This window comes from Pseudophryne corroboree, chromosome 2 (genome assembly GCF_028390025.1).
Source record: "Pseudophryne corroboree isolate aPseCor3 chromosome 2, aPseCor3.hap2, whole genome shotgun sequence".
Classification (NCBI taxonomy): domain Eukaryota; kingdom Metazoa; phylum Chordata; class Amphibia; order Anura; family Myobatrachidae; genus Pseudophryne; species Pseudophryne corroboree.
In genome coordinates this window covers 510,836,220-510,856,609 of record NC_086445.1, presented here as the reverse complement: position 1 = coordinate 510,856,609, position 20,390 = coordinate 510,836,220, and the positions used below count along the sequence as shown (strand labels likewise).

Below are 20,390 nucleotides of genomic sequence, written 5' to 3'. Positions count from 1 at the left end.
AGCTAGTCAGGAACCTCCTAAAACCGAACCAAGTCTCAGTGCATCAATGCACAAGGGTTCTGGGTAAAAATGGTGGCTTCCTACGAAGCAATCCCATTCGGCAGATTCCACGCAAGACTTTCCAGTGGAACCTACTGGACAAATGGTCCGGGTCGCATCTTCAGATGCTTCAGCGGATAACCCTGTCACCAGGGACAAGGGTATCCCTCCTGTGGTGGTTGCAGAGTGCTCATCTTCTAGAGGGCCGCAGATTCGGCATTCGGGACTGGGTCCTGTTGGCCACGGATGCCAGCCTGCGAGGCTGGGGAGCAGTCACACAGGGAAGGAATATCCAGGGCTTATGGTCAAGCCTGGAGACATCACTTCACATAAATGTCCTGAAGCTAAGGGCCATTTACAATGCTCTAAGCTTAGCAAGACCTCTGCTTCAAGGTCAGCCGGTGTTGATCCAGTCAGACAACATTACGGCAGTCACCCACGTAAACAGACAGGGTGCCACAAGAAGCAGGAGGGCAATGGCAGAAGCTGCAAGGATTCTTCGCGGGGCGAAAAACCATGTGATAGTACTGTCAGCAGTTTTCATTCCGGGAGTGGACAACTGGGAAGCAGTTTTCCTCAGCACGACCTCCACCCGGGAGAGTAAGGACTTCACCCAGAAGTCTTCCACATGATTATAAACCGTTGGGAAAAACTCGACAGGTATTGCGCCACGTCAAGGGACCCTCAGGCAATAGCTGTAGATGCTCTGGTAACACCGTGGGTGTACCAATCAGTGTATGGGTTCCCTCCTCTGCCTCTCATACCCAAGGTACTGAGATTAATAAGATGGAGAGGAGTAAGCACTATATTAGTGGCTCCGGATTGGCCAAAAAGGAATTGGTAACCGGAACTTCAAGAGATGCTCACGGAGGATCCGTAGCCTCTACCTCTAAGAAGGGACCTGCTCCAGCAAGGACCTTATCTGTTCCAAGACTTACCGCGGCTGCGTTGACGGCATGGCGGTTGAACGCCGGATCCTGAAGGAAAAAGGCATTCCGGATGAAGTCATCCCTATCCTGATCAAAGCCAGGAAGGATGTAACCGCAAAACATTATCACCGCATTTGGCGAAAATATGTTGCGTGGTGCGAGGCCAGTAAGGCTCGACGGAGGAAATTCAACTGGGTCGATTCCTACATTTCCTGCAAACAGGAGTATCTATGGGCCTGAAATTGGGGTCCATTAAGGTTCAAATTTCGGCTCTGTCAATTTTCTTCCAAAAAAGAACTAGCTTCAGTCCCTGAAGTTCAGACATTTGTTAAAGGGGTACTGCATATACAGCCTCCTTTTGTGCCTTCAGTGGCACTTTTGGGATCTCCAGGTGGTTTTTGGGTTCCAAAAGTCACATTGGTTTGACCCACTTAAATCTGTGGAGTTAAAATATCTCACAGAAAAAGTGGTCATGCTGTTGGCTCTGGCCTGGGCCAGGCGCGTGTCAGAATTGGTGGCTTTATCCTGTAAAAGCCCTTATCTGATTTTCCATTCGGACAGGGCGGAATTGAGGACTCGTCCTTAGTTTCTCCCTAAGGTGGTTTCAGCGTTCACCTGAACCAAACCTATTGTGGTGCCTGCGGCTACTAGGGACTTGGAGGACTCCAAGTTGCTAGACGTTGTCAGGACCCAAAAAATATATGTTTCCAGGACGACTGGAGTCAGGAAATCTGACTCGCTGTTTATCCTCTATGCACCCAACTAGCTGGGTGCTCCTGCTTCTAAGCAGACTATTGCTCGTTGGATTTGTAGTACAATTCAGCTTGCACATTCTGTGGCAGGCCTGCCACAGCCAAAAATCTGTAAATGCCCACTCCACAAGGAAGGTGGGCTCATCTTGGGCAGCTGCCCGAGGGGGCTCGGCTTTACAACTTTGCCGAGCAGTTACTTGGTCAGGAGCAAATACGTTTGTAAAATTCTACAAATTTGATACCCTGGCTGAGGAGGACCGGGAGTTCTCTCATTGGGTGCTGCAGAGTCATCCGCACTCTCCCGCCCGTTTGGGAGCTTTGGTATAATCCCCATGGTCCTTACGGAGTTCCCAGCATCCACTAGGACGTCAGAGAAAATAAGAATTTACTTACCGATAATTCTATTTCTCGTAGTCCGTAGTGGATGCTGGGCGCCCATCCCAAGTGCGGATTGTCTGCAATACTGGTACATAATTATTGTTACCAAAAAATTCGGGTTATTGTTGTATTGAGCCATCTTTTCTAGAGGCTTCTCTATTATCATGCTGTTAACTGGGTTCAGATCACAAGTTGTACAGTGTGATTGGTGTGGCTGGTATGAGTCTTACCCGGGATTCAAAATCCTTCCTTATTGTGTACGCTCGTCCGGGCACAGTATCCTAACTGAGGCTTGGAGGAGGGTCATAGGGGGAGGAGCCAGTGCACACCAGGTGATCCTAAAGCTTTCTTTAGATGTGCCCTGTCTCCTGCGGAGCCGCTATTCCCCATGGTCCTTACGGAGTTCCCAGCATCCACTACGGACTACGAGAAATAGAATTATCGGTAAGTAAATTCTTATTTTTTTTCTCGCAACGGAGCGATTAGTCGCTAATGCGCATGCGCAATTTCCGCAGTGCGACTGCGCAAAGTAAATTTGCTATGCAGTTAGGAATTTTACTCACGGCATTACGAGGTTTTTTCTTCGTTCTGGTGATCGTAATGTGATTGACAGGAAGTGGGTGTTTCTGGGCGGAAACTGTCCGTTTTATGGGAGTGTGTGAAAAAACGCTACCGTTTCTGGGAAAAACGCGGGAGTGGCTGGAGAAACGGAGGAGTGTCTGGGCGAACGCTGGGTGTGTTTGTGACGTCAAACCAGGAACGACAAGCACTGAACTGATCGCACTGGCAGAGTAAGTCTCGAGCTACTCAGAAACTGCACAGAGAAGTCTTTTCGCAATATTGCGAATCTTTCGTTCGCAATTTTGATAAGCTAAGATTCACTCCCAGTAGGCGGCGGCTTAGCGTGTGCAAAGCTGCTAAAAGCAGCTTGCGAGCGAACAACTCGGAATGACCCCCCTGGTTATGTGTACTGCTTGTAACACTACCCCTTCTTCTGCGGGGTCCCTCATGTGTGAACAGTGCTCCTTATCTCCACAGGGATGCAGTTCACAGGCACCTGACTGGCTAGATACTTCACAATGTGAATTCGGAACTAGCTGCAGCTAAGAAGGAGAGACAGGTGTTAAAACAGTCTATTGATTGTATGGCTAAAGCAGCAGATACCAGAAAGGCTTCTCAGCCTCCTCTGGTGGTCTCACAGGTGCTCCAGTCTGCCACAGGTGCTCCAGTCTGATTCTGACCAGACTGATGTAGATGATGATGATATGGATGAGGAGAAGCTCTCTGTCCCCCGGGGTGGAGGCCCTCATTTATGCTGTAAGAGAGGTTCTTCACATACCCGATCAGGAGCAGAACCAGATGAGGAGTTGTACTTTAATGTTAGACTCAAGACCTTAGCCACGTTTCCTATGTCTAAGGAATTAAACTCCCTGAGGCACGGGTGAACCCTGAGAACAAATTCAAAACTCCTCAGAGGTTTTTATCTGCATTTCCCCTCCCAGCTGTTAACAGGAAGGTATGGGGAAAACCCCCATCAGTCGATACGTCTGTGTCCAGACTGTCTAAGAAATTGGTACTGCCGGTGCCAGGGGCTGTATCCCTAAAAGACCCTGCTGACTGTAAAATTGAGACCACTTTCAAGGCAATATATACGGCAGCGGGCGTAGCACAGCGACCCACAATAGTTTGTGGTTGCATTTCTAGGGCAGTAGTCAAGTGGTCTGATAATATTATTAATGGATTAGACACTCTGCCCCAGGATGAGGTCATTACTCTGCTGCAACACATAGAGGATGCTGCAAATTTTATGAGCGAAGCTATAAAGGAATTGTGAAAGATAAATGGGCGCCCTACTGCTATGGCAGTTTCGGCATGCAGGGCTCTGTGGTTACGTCAATGGTCAGCGGACGCTGTTTCCAAAAAGGGTGTAGAAATCTTCCCTTTACAGGTGATGCCTTGTTTGGAGATGAGTTAAATAAATGGATCTCTCAGGCAATGGCGGGTAAATGTACCTATCTGCTGTCGGCTGCACCACCTGCTCGACATTCTTACCAAGGACCCTCCTTGCAGTCCTTTCGTGTAGAAAGGTTCAGAGGCAGGGGAAGTAGTCTCCACTACTCCCAGAGGATCTTGTGGTAAGTCCCGTAAACCTGTAACTGCTGCATCCCTGGACCAGACCACCGGGTCCCCTGCCTCTAAGCCTTCTGCTTAACGGTTGGTCCCAACAGCAGGGTGACATTCGGGTAGGTGCTCGCCTTCAACACTTCGCCCACGTGTGGGCAACGTCCTGCCAGGATCCTTGGGTGAGGGACCTAATTTCCCAGGGATACCGGCTGGAATTTGATGCACTTCCTCCTCACAGATTTTTCAAGTCAGGCTTACCAGTTTTACCAGCAGCAAAAGTTATCTTGCAAGAGGCTATTCAAAAACGTTTGCAGACTGGTGTGCTGGTTCCAGTACCTCCTCCGTTACGCAACAGGGGTTTTTACTCCAGTCTTTTTGTCGTTCCAAAACCAGACGATTTGGTGAAACCCATCTTGAACCTGAAGTCTCTAAACCCGTATCGGCGGGTGTTCAAATTCCAGATGGAATCCCTGCGGGCAGTGGTGTCTGGTCTGCAGGAGGGGGAATTCCTGGTATCTCTAGATGTCAAGGATGCTTACCTACACGTTCCCATGTGGCCCCCTCATCAGGCTTACCTCAGGTTCGCCATATTGGACGACCATTTCCAGGTTCAGGCCTTACCCTTTGGCCTATCCACAGCTCTGAGGGTCTTCACTAAGGTCATGGCGGAGATGATGCTGCAACTGCGCATGATGGGAGTCGACATAATCCCCTACTTGCACGATCTCCTGATTAAGGCTATGTCCAGGGAGCGTCTACTGCACAGCATTGATCTGACTACTCGCCTACAAATGGTTCATGGGTGGATCCTAAATTTTCAGAAATCTCACCTGGAACCGGCACAATGACTTCAGTTCCTGTGAATGATACTGCATAATGTGTCTCAAAAGGTGTTTCTTCCGATGGACAAGGCCTTGGCTATCCAAGCTATGGTCCGCTCAGTGCTCCGTCCTCGCAAGGTATCCATACATCTTTACATATGCCTGCTGGGCAGGATGGTAGCTGCTTACGAGGCAATCCAATACGGCAGGTTTCATGCCCGGCCATTTCAGCTGGATCTGCTGGACAAATGGTCAGGGTCTCACGTTCACATGCATCAGGAAGTGACCTTCTCTCCGAAAGCACGGATTTCTCTATTATGGTGACTACAAATTCCTCACCTGGTAGAAGGCAGAAATTTCAGTATCCACTTGTGGATTCTACTGACAACGGATGCTACCCTTTGAGGTTGGGGTGCTGTGACTCAGGGGGCCCAGTTCCAGGGAACATGGTCAAATCAGGAATCTGCTCTGCCAATAAACATTCTGGAATTCAGGGCAATTTACAATGCCCTTTTGCAGGCTTCCCATCTCCTGAAGGATCAGGCCATCCAGGTTTCAATCGAACAATGCCATGGCAGTAGCGTACATAAATCAACAAGGGGAGGGGAACAAGAAGCAGAGCGGCGATGCAAGAAGTGTCAAAAATACTCTTCTGGACGGAGGCCAACGCAAAAGCCATCTCAGCCATATTCATTCCAGGAGTGGACAACTGGGAAGCAGACTTCCTCAGCAGACAAGACCTCCATCCGTGGGAATGGAGCCTACATACCTAGATGTTTCAAAAGTTAATTCACCGGTGGGGCTGTCCGCAGATAGATCTGATGGCTTCTCGTCTCAACAAGAAGTTATGCCGTTACTGTTCCAGAACGAGGGATCCGCAGGCTGTAGCAGAGGACGCGCTGACGACACCATGGATGTACCAGTTTGTGTACCTGTTCTCTCCTCTACCGCTAATCCCAAGGGTTCTAAAAAGGCTAAGATTGGCCTCGACAGGCGTGGTACTCGGACCTCCTAACCATGGCTCTGGAGGATCCCTGGCCTCTTCAAAAAGGATCTTCTTCAGCAAGGTCCATTCATCTATCCAGACTTACCGCGGCTACGTTTGACGGCTTGGAAGTTGAGAGGGAGATTCTAGCCAGAAAAGGTCTTCCTTCCAGGGTTATTTCCACTATGGTCCAGGCCAGGAAGATGGTTACGTCAAAACGTTATCATCGTATCTTGAAAACCTATGTTTCGTGGTGTGAAAGTAGAAAGGTTTCTCCCGTGGAATTTAGAATTGCTCGCTTTCTTCTTTTCCTGCAAGCGGGAGTGATATGGGCCTACGTTCAGGCTCCATCAAAGTGCAGATTTCGGCGCTATCTATTTTCTTCCAGAAACAACTTGCAATGTTGCCGGAAGTACAGACTTTCCTAAAAGGAGTTCTTCATATGCACCTCCCACGGCTTGTGGGATCTCTATGTGGTTTTGTCATTTCTTCAATCGGACTGGTTTGATCCCTTACATAGGATGGAATTGAAATTTTTTACCTGGAAGACTGTGATGTTACTAGCATTGGCGTCTGCCAGATGTGTCTCTGAATTGGGGACCTTATCCTGTAAGATTTATTTGATATTTGATTTTTCACGAAGACAGGGCAGAACTCAGGACCCGACCTCAGTTTGTGCCAAAAGTGGTGTCAGCTTTTCACGTGAATCAACCCATTGTGGTTCTGGTGTTGTCTGACGCTTCCGTTGGTCCAGAGTCCTTGGATGTGGTGAGAGCTCTGAAGGTTTATGTCAAACGGACTGCTCGTCATCGGAAATCTGATTCGCCGTTTGTCCTTTATCATGCCACCAAGATTGGTCGTCCGGCTTCTAAGCAATCATTTGCTCTTTGGCTCAGGTTGACCATTCAACAAGCCTATACTTCAGCGGCTCTGCCTTTGCCGACGTCTATGCAGGCCCACTCGACAAGATTTGTGGGCTCTTTCCGGGCGGCTGTCCGGGGTGTCTTGGCCTTACAGTTGTGCCGAGCTGCTACTTGGTCTGGTTCGAACACTTTTGTTGAGTTCTATAGGTTCAACTCCTTGGCCAAGGATGACCTTTAGTTTGGTTAAGTGGTTTTGCAGGGGTCTCAGCGCTCTCCCACCCGTTTAGGAGCTTTGGGACTTCCCCATGGTACTAAAGTACAGTTCCCCAGTATCCATAAGAGAAAATAGGAATTTAATACCTACCGGTAATTCCTTTTCTCGAAGTTTGCAGTGGATACTGGGCGCCCGCCTCAGTGCTTCGATTCCTGCTTACCTGAGTAAGTGTTTGGTTGGCCCGCCATTGGGGTTCCCTTTATGATGTTGGGATAGCTTTGCTATCCTTGTTATGTTGGTGTTGCTATCCTCTGTTCTGGTTAGCGCCCTCCTTTTCGGTTATGGTTGTGTGTTGGCTTAGTGCCTCACCGCTGTTGTACCTGTTTTCTTCTCTCGTGGTATGTCCATCTCCTCGGGCACAGTTTCCTAGACTGAGTCTGGTAGGAGGGGCATAGAGGGGAGGTGCCAGCACACACATACACACACTAAAGGTTTTAAAGTGCCAGGCTCCAGTGGCCCCGATCTATACCCCATGGTACTTAAGTACAGTTCCCCAGTATCCACTACGGACTACGAGAAAAGGAATTACCGGTCGGATGCTGGGGTCCACATTAGTACCACAGGGTATAGACGGGTCCACTAGGAGCCATTGGCACTTTAAGAGTTTGAGAGTGTGGGCTAGCTCCTCCCACTATGCCCCTCCTACCAGACTAAGTTTAGAAAATGTGCCCGGAGGAGCCAGTCACAGCTAGTTTTATTATTTTAATTAGCGTTTAGGAAACAGCCTCCCTGCTTCGTGGGACTAAGGGGGGGAGTAGACCAAACCGTCCAACACCTTCTTTAGAGGAGGTCGGCCAAAATCCAAGAAACCTGCTGCTGCGAGTTCCCAGGAACAGAAGCCTGCTTCAGGTACGCCAAAGTCCTCAGCATGACGGTGGACCGTGGGGCCTGGAGGGGGTCCAGTGGGGGCGAGATTCAGGCATTTCAGTCACGTCTGGGTGTCGTCCGGCCTGGATCCCTGAGTGCAAAATATTGTGTCCCATGGATACAGGCTGGAGTTTCAAGATCTCCCCCCTCACGATTCTTCAAATCAGGCTTGCCAGCTTCGCTGGCGGACATAGCTATCCTACAGGAAGCCATCCAGAAGTTGGTGGAGTCACAGGTCATTGTACCAGTTCCACCCCATTTGCAAAACAAAGGTTACTATTCAAACCTTTTCTGGATGGTTCGGTCAGGCCCATTCTGAACTTAAAACCACTAAACCCCTTTCTGAGGGAGTTCAAGTTCAAAACTGAGTCTCTGAGGGCGGTGATATCAGGTCTGGAAGAGGGGGAATTCCTGGTATCCCTGGATATCAAGGATGCGTACCTCCACATTCCGATTTGACCACCGCATCAAGCTTTTCTCCGATTCGAACTGTTAGACAGTCACTATCAGTTTCAGGCACTGCCTTTTGGCCTCTCCACAGCAACGAGGGTCTTCACCAAGGTGATGGCGGAGATTATGGTTCTGCTCCGCAGACAGGGGGTGAACATAATTCCATATCTGTACGATCTGCTGATAAAAGCATTGTCCAAGGAGAAGCTGTTACAGTCCATTGTTCTCACGACCGGAACACGGTTGGATCCTGAATCTTCCAAAATCACATTTGGAGCCGACCATGAGGTTGTCCTTTTTGGAAATGATCCTCTACACGGTAGTGCAGAGGGTATTTCTTCTGGAGGAGAAAGCATTGGTGGTACAAAAAAATTGTCCGGGATGTCCTGAAGCCAGCCCGAGTGTCGGTTCATCAGTGCATTCGCCTTCTGGGGAAGATGGTGGCCTCTTACGAGGCTCTGCAGTATGGGAGGTTTCATGCTCGGACCTTCCAACTGGATCTCCTGGACAAGGGATCGGGATCCCATGTACACATGCACCAGAGAATATGTCTATCGCCAAAGGCCAGGATTTCACTCCTCTGGTGACTGCAATTACCTCACCTTCTGGAGGGCCGCAAGTTCGGGATCCAGGACTGGATCCTTCTAACCACGAATGCAAGTCTCCGGGGCTGGGGTGCAGTCACTCAAGGGGAAACCTTCCAAGGAAGGTGGTCAAGTCTGGAAGCAGGACTACTAATAAACATTCTGGAACTAAGAGCCGTCTACAGCGGTCTTCTCCAAGCGTCCCATCTTCTGAGAGATCGGGCGCCGTCGGCAATCTTCATTCCGGGAGTAGACAACTGGGAAGCGGACTTCCTCAGCAGACATGATCTCCATCCAGGAGAGTGGGGACTCCATTTGGAGGTGTTCAAGGCGGTAACAGATCTTTGGGGTGTACCTCAAATAGACATGATGGCATCTCGTCTCAACAAGAAGCTTCGGCAGGGACCCTCAAGCCGGTGGACTCCCTGGTGACTCCGTGGGTGTTCCAATCGGTGTACGTGCTTCCTCCACTTCCACTCATTCCAAGGGTTCTAAAACTCATAAGGAAAACAAGAGTTCTGGCGATCCTTATTGCTCCGAACTGGCCAAGGCGGGCTTGGTACGTGGCTCTTCTGGATCTACTGCTAGAAGAGCCAAGGCCTCTTCCTCTTCAGGAGGACCTGCTACAGCAGGGGCCGTTAGCCTATCAAGACTTACCGCGGCTACGTTTGACGGCATGGAGGTTGAATGCCAGATATTAGCTCGGAAGGGCATTCTGTAAAAGGTTATTCCTACCCTGATACAGGCTAGGAAAGGGGTAACGTCTAAACATTACCATTGTATTGGAAAAAAATATGTATCTTGGTGTGAGTCCAAGAAATTTCCTACGGTGGAGTTTCAACTGGGGCGGTTTCTCCTCTTCCTGCAAGCAGGTGTGGATATGGGTCTGAGGTTGGGATCCGTAAAGGTCCAGATTTCGTCCCTATCCTATTTTCTTCCAGAAACAATTGGCTTCCCTTCCTGAGGTTCAGACTTTTCTGAAAGGGGTTCTGCACATCCAGCCTCCCTTTGTGCCGCCTACGGCGCCCTGGGATCTTAACGTGGTGTTGCAGTTTCTCCAGTCGGATTGGTTTGAACCTCTGCCGGAGGTTGAGGTCAAGTTTCTCACGTGGAAGGCTGTCACTTTGTTGGCCTTAGCTTCTGCTAGACGTGTGTCAGAGTTGAGGGCTTTATCTTGTAAGAGCCCCTACTTGATCTTCCATGAAGATAGAGCTGAGCTCGGGACACGTTAGCAATTTCTTCCGAAGGTTGTGTTGGCATTTCATATCAACCAACCTATTGTGGTGCCAGTGGCTACTGACTCCTCAATCTCATCAAAGTCCTTGGATGTTGTAAGGGCTCTGAAAATCTATGTGAAGAGGACTACTCGTCACAGAAAGTCTGACTCTCTGTTCGTCCTGTATGATCCCAAGAAACTTGGGTGTCCTGCTTCTAAGCAGACGATTTCTCGCTGGATCAGGTTCACTATCCAGCATGCGTATTCTACTGCAGGATTACCGTGTCCTACGTCTGTTAAGGCCCACTCTACTTGTAAGGTGGGTTCTTCCTGGGCGGCTGCCCGGGGTACTCTGCTGTACAGCTTTGCCGAGCGGCTACTTGGTCAGGGTTGAACACGTTTGCTAAGTTCTACAAGTTCGATACTTTGGCCTCTGAGGACCTAAAGTTTGGTCAGTCAGTTCTGCAGGAGCCTCCGCGCTCTCCCTCCCGTTCTGGGAGCTTTGGTACATCCCCATGGTACTAATGTGGACCCCAGCATCCTCTAGGACATAAGAGAAAATAGGATTTTAATTATCTACCGGTAAATCCTTTTCTCGTAGTCTGTAGAGGATGCCAGCGCTCCGTTATCCTGCAATGGTTACTTAAGTTCAGTACTGCTTAGTTTTTTGTTAAGTACTGTTTTGTTACTTGGTAAGTAATCTTGTTCAGCCGTTGCTTATGTTTCAAGCTAGTTAGCTTGGTTTGCCTTGTGTGTGAGCTGGTGTGAATCTCTTCACTATCTGTGTAAATTCCTTCTCTCGAAGTTGTCCATCTCCTCGGGCACAGTTTCTAGACTGAGTCTGGTAGGAGGGGCATAGAGGGAGGAGCCTGCCCACACTATTAAACTCTTAAAGTGCCAATGGCTCCTAGTGGACCCGTCTATACCCCATGGTACTAATGTGGACCCCAGCATCCTCTACGGACTACGAGAAAAGGATTTACCGGTAGGTAAGTAAAATCCTATTTTTTTTTCTTTTTAGAATTCTTTATTTTGAATGGTCAGCCAAAAATACAGAAGATAAAAAACTTGAAGGCTGTATGATCACCGATCGCAGCAGACAAAATGATTGTAAAATAGCGTAGTGTGTATGATGCTGGATAAACACTGGCCTATATATTGGCCGTTCAGTTGAATGGGCAATATATTGTGGGTGCGTCGGGTGTGTAGCAGAAATATGTCTGTGAACTACGTCTTTCACTGACATATTGTGTCGCCCCTGCAGCACAGCTGATGGCCAAATAAATTATTACATTATTCTGTGTGTACTGGCAATCTGCCGACTGCCCATACAGTGCTGCAGAGGCCGCCGGTGACTGACATCACAACTGGACAGGCACATGTAAATACCCGCCCAGTTGAGATGTCAGGCACAACACATCTGACCAAAAATTGGTAAGTGTTTATGCTCTTACCAGTCGTTGTATAGGTTGCTGTCATCCTAGTGTGCACCCAGCTTTAGTTTAGCAATGAATAAAACACTGGAACAAATAGGGTTGGACAGTAATAGACACAAACGTATAGACAAAACACTTTCAATGCACAGGGTGCTTTGTAAAAATAGTAATAATAATGACTAAAACAGGCAGCATTGTGTTGTGTGGCAGAGAGACCGCAATTTTGTCCTTCTGTACTGCATACTGAAGCACTTATCATCGTTCACCATTCATACTCAAACAGACGTGGATGCTCCATACATAAAATAGTGTCTACCCTCCCTATTGCCAATATCTCTGCTCTTATGTGAAACTGAGAGCTGGCACTCTATTAAGGTGTGCGATCAGTCTGTAGCTCACAGTAAACCATTTTGATAAAGGTATGGATGGTGTAAAAAGCACTACATACTATAGAGAAAGTTAGCACACTGGGCCCAGGTAATTTTAGGAGGAAGACTCCTTGGGGTTCCTAGAAAGGGCATTTCCCCTACTCCCCATCCCTACCTCATCTCTTTGCTGTATGACGAGTTCATAATGATTTTTGTGTGTGCGTATGAGAATGTTTTGTCCAAAATTTTGATTTTCTCATTCTGTGAAGATAAAATTGTAAAATGTGGCTTTATGACCCTATGTGACAATCTAAGCTTTAGTACATGTTTCTCTGGCGTCCTAGTGGATGCTGGGAACTCCGAAAGGACCATGGGGAATAGCGGCTCCGCAGGAGACTGGGCACAACTAAAGAAAGCTTTTAGGTCACCTGGTGTGCACTGGCTCCTCCCACTATGACCCTCCTCCAAGCCTCAGTTAGATTTTGTGCCCGGCCGAGGTTGGATGCACACTAGGGGCTCTCCTGAGCTTCTAGAAAGAAAGTATATAATTAGGTTTTTTATTTTACAGTGAGACCTGCTGGCAACAGGCTCACTGCAGCGAGGGACTAAGGGGAGAAGAAGCGAACCTACCTGCTTGCAGCTAGCTTGGGCTTCTTAGGCTACTGGACACCATTAGCTCCAGAGGGATCGACCGCATGGAACTGGCCTTGGTGTTCGGTCCCGGAGCCGCGCCGCCGTCCCCCTTACAGAGCCAGAAGCAAGAAGAGGTCCGGAAAATCGGCGGCAGAAGACATCAGTCTTCACCAAGGTAGCGCACAGCACTGCAGCTGTGCGCCATTGCTCCTCATGCACACTTCACACTCCGGTCACTGAGGGTGCAGGGCGCTGGGGGGGGGCGCCCTGAGCAGCAATAAAAACACCATGGCTGGCATATATATCACAATATATAGCCCCAGAGGCTATATATGTGATAAATACCCCTGCCAGAATCCATAAAAAAGCGGGAGAAAAGTCCGCGAAAAAAGGGCGGAGCTATCTCTCTCAGCACCCTGGCGCCATTTTCTCTTCACAGTGCAACTGGAAGACAGCTCCCCAGGCTCTCCCCTGTAGTTTTCAGGCTCAAAGGGTTAAAAAGAGAGGGGGGGCACTAAATTTAGGCGCAATATTGTATATACAAGCAGCTATTGGGAAAAATTCACTCAATATAGTGTTAATCCCTAAATTATATAGCGCTCTGGTGTGTGCTGGCATACTCTCTCTCTGTCTCCCCAAAGGGCTGTGTGGGGTCCTGTCCTCAGTCAGAGCATTCCCTGTGTGTGTGCGGTGTGTCAGTACGGCTGTGTCGACACGTTTGATGAGGAGGCTTATGTGATGGCAGAGCAGATGCCGATAAATGTGATGTCGCCCCCTGTGGGGCCGACACCAGAGTGGATGGATAGGTGGAAGGTATAAACCGACAGTGTCAACTCCTTACATAAAAGGCTGGATGACGTAACAGCTATGGGACAGCCGGCTTCTCAGCCCGCGCCTGCCCAGGCGTCTCAAAGGCCATCAGGGGCTCAAAAACGCCCGCTCCCTCAGATGGCAGACACAGATGTCGACACGGAGTCTGACTCCAGTGTCGACGAGGTTGAGACATATACACAATCCACTAGGAACATCCGTTACATGATCCCGGCAATAAAAAAGGTGTTACACATTTCTGACATTAACCCAAGTACCACTAAAAAAGGGTTTTATGTTTGGGGAGAAAAAGCAGGCAGTGTTTTGTTCCCCCATCAAATGAGTGAATGAAGTGTGAAAAAGCGTGGGTTCCCCCGATAAGAAACTGGTAATTTCTAAAAAGTTACTGATGGCGTACCCTTTCCCGCCAGAGGATAAGTTACGCTGGGAGATATCCCCTAGGGTGGATAAGGCGTTTGTCAAAAAAGGTGGCACTGCCGTCTTAGGATACGGCCACTTTGAAGGTACCTGCTGATAAAAAGCAGGAGGCTATCCTGAAGTCTGTATTTACACACTCAGGTACTAGACTGAGACCTGCAGATAGTGCTGCTGCAGCGTGGTCTGTAACCCTGTCAAACAGGGATACTATTTTGCGAACATAAGACGTCGTCTTATATATGAGGGATGCACAGAGGGATATTTTGCCGGCTGGCATCCAGAATTAATGCAATGTCCATTTGGTCAGGAGGTTATTAGAGACCCGACACTGGACAGGTGATGCTGACTTTAAAAGGCACATAGAGCCTTATAAGGGTGAGGAATTGTTTGGGGATGGTCTCTGGGACCTCGTATCCACAGCAACAGCTGGGAAGAAATTTTTTTTACCTCAGGTTTCCTCACAGCCTCAGAAAGCACTGTATTATCAGGTACAGTCCTTTCGGCTTCAGAAATGCAAGCGTGTAAAACGAGGGAAGAGGGAAAAAGCTGCACCAGTCAGCCAGTTCCGAGAATCAAAATTCTTCCCCCGCTTCCTCTGAGTCCACCGCATGACGGGGGGGCTCCACAGGCGTAGCCAGGTACGGTGGGGGGCCGCCTCAAAAATTTCAGCGATCAGTGGGCTCGCTCACAGGTGGATCCCTAGATCCTTCAAGTAGTATTTCAGGGGTACAAGCTGGAATTCGAGGCGTCTCCCCCCCGCCGTTTCCTCAAATCTGCCTTGCCGACAACTCCCTCAGGCAGGGAGACTGTGCTAGAGGCAATTCAAAAGCTGTATTCCCAGCAGGTGATAGTCAAGGTGCCCCTACTTCAACAAGGACAGGGTTACTATTCCACACTGTTTGTGGTACCGAAACCGGACGGTTCGGTGAGACCCATTTTATATTTGAAATCCTTGAACACATACATAAAAAAATTCAAGTTCAAGATGGAATCGCTCAGGGCGATTATTGCAAGCCTGGAGGAGGGGGATTACATGGTATCCCTGGACATCAAGGAGGCTTACCTACATGTCCCCATTTACCATCCTCACCAGGAGTACCTCAGATTTGTGGTACAGGATTGCCATTACCAATTCCAAACACTGCCGTTTGGACTGTCCACGGCACCGAGGGTCTTTACCAAGGTAATGGCAGAAATGATTATACTCCTTCGAGAAAGGAAGTTTTAATTATCCCGTACTTGGACAATCTTCTTATAAAGGCGAGGTCCAAGGAGCAGTTGTTGGTCGGAGTATCACTATCTCGGGAAGTGCTAAAACAGCACGGATGGATTCTATACATTCCAAAGTCACAGCTGGTTCCTACCACACGCCTACTGTTCCTGGGGATGGTTCTGGAGACAGAACAGAAAAAAGTGTTTCTCCCGCAGGAGAAAGCCAAGGAGCTGTCATCTCTAGTCAGAGACCTCCTGAAACCAAAACAGGTATCGGTGCATCACTGCACACGAGTCCTGGGAAAAATGGTAGCTTCTTACGAAGCAAAATTCCATTCGGCAGGTTCCATGCAAGAACCTTTCAGTGGGACCTCTTGGACAAGTGGTCGGGATCGCATCTTCAGATGCATCGGCTGATAACCCTGTCTCCAAGGACCAGGGTATCTCTACTGTGGTGGCTGCAGAGTGCTCATCTTCAAGAGGGCCGCAGATTCGGCATACAGGACTGGGTCCTGGTAACCACGGATGCCAGCCTTCGAGGCTGGGGGGCAGTCACACAGGGAAGAAATTTCCAAGGACTTTGGTCAAGTCAGGAGTCGTCCCTACACATAAATATTCTGGAACTGAGGGCCATTTACAATGCCCTAAGTCTGGCAAGGCCTCTGCTTCAAAACCAGCCGGTACTGATCCAATCAGACAACATCACGGCAGTCGCCCATGTAAACCGACAGGGCGGCACAAGAAGTAGGATGGCGATGGCAGAAGCCACAAGGATTCTCCGATGGGCGGAAAATCACGTCTTAGCACTGTCAGCAGTGTTCATTCCGGGAGTGGACAACTGGGAAGCAGACTTCCTCAGCGGACACGACCTACACCCGGGAGAGTGGGGACTTCATCCAGAAGTCTTCCAACTGTTGGTAAACCGTTGGGAAAGGCCACAGGTGGACATGATGGCGTCCCGCCTAAACAAAAAACTAGAGAGATATTGCGCCAGGTCAAGGGACCCTCAGGCGATAGCTGTGGACGCTCTAGTGACACCGTGGGTGTACCAGTCAGTTTATGTGTTCCCTCCTCTGCCTCTCATACCAAGGGAGAATAATAAGAAAACGAGGAGTAAGAACAATACTCGTGGTTCCGGATTGGCCAAGACGAGCGTGGTACCCGGAACTTCCAAGAGATGATCTCAGAGGACCCATGGCCTCTGCCGCTCAGACAGGACCTGCTGCAGCAGGGGCCCTGTCTGTTCCAAGACTTACCACGGCTGCGTTTGACGGCATGGCGGTTGAACGCCGGATCCTGAAGGAAAAGGGCATTCCGGAGGAAGTCATTCCTACGCTGATTAAAGCCAGGAAAGATGTAACTGCAAAGCATTATCACCGCATATGGCGGATGTATGTTGCTTGGTGTGAGGCCAAAAAGGCCCCAACAGAGGAATTTCAACTGGGTCGATTTCTGCATTTCCTACAAGCAGGAGTGACTATGGGCCTGAATTTAGGCTCCATTAAGGTACAGATCTCGGCTCTGTCGATTTTCTTCCAGAAAGAACTAGCTTCACTACCTGAAGTTCAGACGTTTGTTAAGGGAGTGCTGCATATTCAGCCCCCTTTTGTGCCTCCAGTGGCACCTTGGGATCTCAACGTGGTGTTGAGTTTCTTAAAATCACATTGGTTTGAGCCACTTAAAACCGTGGATCTAAAATATCTCACGTGGAAAGTGGTCATGTTATTGGCCTTGGCTTCAGCCAGGCGTGTGTCAGAATTGGCGGCTTTGTCATGTAAAAGCCCTTATCTGATTTTCCATATGGATAGGGCAGAATTGAGGACTCGTCCCCAGTTTCTCCCTAAGGTGGTATCAGCTTTTCACTTGAACCAACCTATTGTGGTGCCTGCGGCTACTAGGGACTTGGAGGATTCCAAGTTGCTGGACGTAGTCAGGGCCTTGAAAATTTATGTTTCCAGGACGGCTAGAGTCAGGAAAACTGACTCGCTATTTATCCTGTATGCACCCAACAAGCTGGGTGCTCCTGCTTCTAAGCAGACTATTGCTCGCTGGATTTGTAGCACAATTCAGCTGGCGCATTCTGCGGCTGGACTGCCGCATCCTAAATCAGTAAAAGCCCATTCCACAAGGAAGGTGGGCTCATCTTGGGCGGCTGCCCGAGGGGTCTCGGCTTTACAACTTTGCCGAGCTGCTACTTGGTCAGGGGCAAACACGTTTGCAAAATTCTACAAATTTGATACCCTGGCTGAGGAGGACCTTGAGTTCTCTCATTCGGTGCTGCAGAGTCATCCGCACTCTCCCGCCCGTTTGGGAGCTTTGGTATAATCCCCATGGTCCTTTCGGAGTTCCCAGCATCCACTAGGACGCCAGAGAAAATAAGATTTTACTCACCGGTAAATCTATTTCTCGTAGTCCGTAGTGGATGCTGGGCGCCCGTCCCAAGTGCGGATTGTCTGCAATACTTGTACATAGTTATTGTTAACTAAAGGGTTATTGTTGAGCCATCTGTTGAGAGGCTCAGTTGTTTTCATACTGTTAAACTGGGTATGGTATCACGAGTTATACGGTGTGATTGGTGTGGCTGGTAAGAGTCTTACCCGGGATTCAAAATCCTTCCTTATTATGTCAGCTCGTCCGGGCACAGTGTCCTAACTGAGGCTTGGAGGAGGGTCATAGTGGGAGGAGCCAGTGCACACCAGGTGACCTAAAAGCTTTCTTTAGTTGTGCCCAGTCTCCTGCGGAGCCGCTATTCCCCATGGTCCTTTTTTGAGTTCCCAGCATCCACTACGGACTACGAGAAATAGATTTACCGGTGAGTAAAATCTTATTTTCTTTTTTTTCAGGCTGTGAAAGTCACACTACAGATACATTTAAATGAACCTGCTGGGGATATTCTTGTTTTTCTCACTGGTAAGTTGAATGGGTAGCCAGATAACAACATTCAGTCTGTTCTTGCATAACTAATGCTGGGAATATATTCTTACATTTTTGGCCCTATCAGCCAGTAATCAGCTAATCGGTCCTGTAATTGAGCAGTGCATTGCCGGGACCGGTGAGTAATTGTTGGTCTATCGGACATGCAGAATCATCCAATTTACACTATCTGACATCTGCTGGTAGCATCCATTATCGTGTTAGATAGTATGTAGATTGGTCTAACAGGCATTTTTATCAGGTGTGTGCCCAGCATTAGTCTGCTTTAATCGAAAATTAAGGGTGAGTAGCATGCTCCAAGACAGGTATATCTTAAAAATATAAAATACTGTCTAGTGCAAACTTATAAAAGTTTGCACTAGACAGAGATTTATAAAAGTTTGCTGTATGCATTTCTTTTGCTTTATTACAGGCCAGTCAGAGATTGAGAAGGCCTGCAATGTACTGTTTCAAAAAGCTGAACTGATAGACTATCGGCATGATGTGTATGACTCTGCTGTGGAAGGCCTGCTCATCCTACCAATGTATGGTTCTATGCCAACAGGTAAGTTGTTTGCAGTGGCGTAAGTTTGTCCCAGTTGCCCGGAGGCAAGAAAAATATTGGTGCCCACCCTATATATCATCCGTGAGCCAATAAGATGCCGTTTTGAGATCCGAGTAAAACCGAACCCGCTCATCTCTAATTCTAACTACAGTATATGAAGCTACTACAAAACCGTTGCAACTAGGCAGATCTATGTAGGGGTCCAACCACACACACACATACATAGATATGCTCAGTCACTCACAATGCTGATTATTTCTCTGACAATTAATTTGCAAGTGTCATATCCAGGATTAGAACCCACAACCTATTACACTGGAAGCATGCACCTTACTGGTGGAGATATCTGCTCTTGCATAGGAAGTATGAGAATTCTAAGTATATGAAGTTACTTGTAATCGTCAGAGAAATAACTTCATATAGTTAAAATTGTCATGTTTCCTTTATATGAGCAAATAGCTTCATCAGTAAGGTGTCTCCTTCCAGTATATCTATAATAAAGAGGGTGTGATTTGTAAGGTGCAGTGACTAGTGCGGAAGTCGGCTACGGAAGAGATACCGTCTACTGTCAATTAACTTAATTGATTAATGTTGCTGAACACATGTAACAGGAGGAGAGGTGCCCCCCCTTCAAAACAGGAGCCCGGCGGAAGCTAACTCCGTTGCCTCCCAGAGTTCTGCCTCTGGTTGTTAGTTCGATTGGTGGAGTTCAGAATCCGTTTTAGATGCTTGGTTAGAAGGAAACGTCCCTAAAGTACCTGCTATTAATAAACAAATGTATTGAAGTGACCTGTGTATTTACTAAACATTTAAAATACTATGATGCTGTTTATCTAGATAACTACTGTAAATTGCTCCAAAGTACATTTTAGATCAAGTTTCCCTAGTTTTGCCTTTATCTGGCTATTTCTTATTCAGTAACACAATACACATACCATACTTTAGCAGAAACTCTGTACACTCACCTGTACTGGATCAGATGTTTGTTAATGAAGTACCTGTAAAGAAAAAGGATATGTAATTCACATTTTCCCTTCATATCCTGTGTTTTGCAGGTCAGCAGAAAAGAATTTTTCTTCCGTCCCCAGCAGGCATCAGAAAGTGTATTGTAGCCACAAATATCGCAGCAACATCAGTGACTATTGAAGGAATACGGTATGTACTTATTTTTACATTGTATTAGTTTTGAACATTCAATTTAGAGTTGTTTTTTCAAAAGCATAATACCTAGACCAAAATGTTGTGATTCCGGTATGAATGGTCGACAGTTATTGGGTCGACGTGGACAAATGGTCGACACATGAAAGGTCGACATGATTTTTTTTACTTTTTTTTGTGTCGTTTTCTGCGTAAAGTGACAGGGAACCCCAATTAGTGCACAGTGTCCCCTCGCATGGCTCGCCATGCTTCAGGTTACCGTTCTCAATCGTAGTCCACGTGGATCGTAAAGTGTGAAAAAGTTCCACAAAAGAAATTTTTTTTTAAAAACTCATGTCGACCTTTTCATGTGTCGACCTTTAATGTGTCAACCATTTTCATGTGTTGACCATGTGTCCATGTTGACCATGTCAATGTCAACCAATAGTGGTCGACCTATTGAATGTCGACCATAACATGGTCGACCATCCAAACGGATACCAATGTTGTTATAGAGACTTTCATGCATTTGCCTTGTTCTATTTTTTTCTTACAGGAAAGATAAAAATGCTGAGGCACACTCTAAAGGTGCATAC

The 20,390-nt window shown here is 47.9% G+C and overlaps 1 protein-coding gene across 6 annotated transcripts in view; it reads left to right on the top strand.

Annotated features, from left to right (window-relative positions):
• DHX40 (DEAH-box helicase 40) overlaps positions 1-20,390 on the top strand; it is a 373,950-nt gene that overhangs the window by 198,014 nt on the left and 155,546 nt on the right. For all 6 annotated transcript variants that reach the window (XM_063954056.1, XM_063954052.1, XM_063954055.1 and 3 more), the window contains 3 exons: positions 18,023-18,089; positions 18,526-18,657; positions 19,713-19,812. In XM_063954056.1, coding sequence (XP_063810126.1) covers positions 18,023-18,089; positions 18,526-18,657; positions 19,713-19,812 — 299 coding nt within the window. The remainder of the gene's footprint in view (positions 1-18,022; positions 18,090-18,525; positions 18,658-19,712; positions 19,813-20,390) is intronic.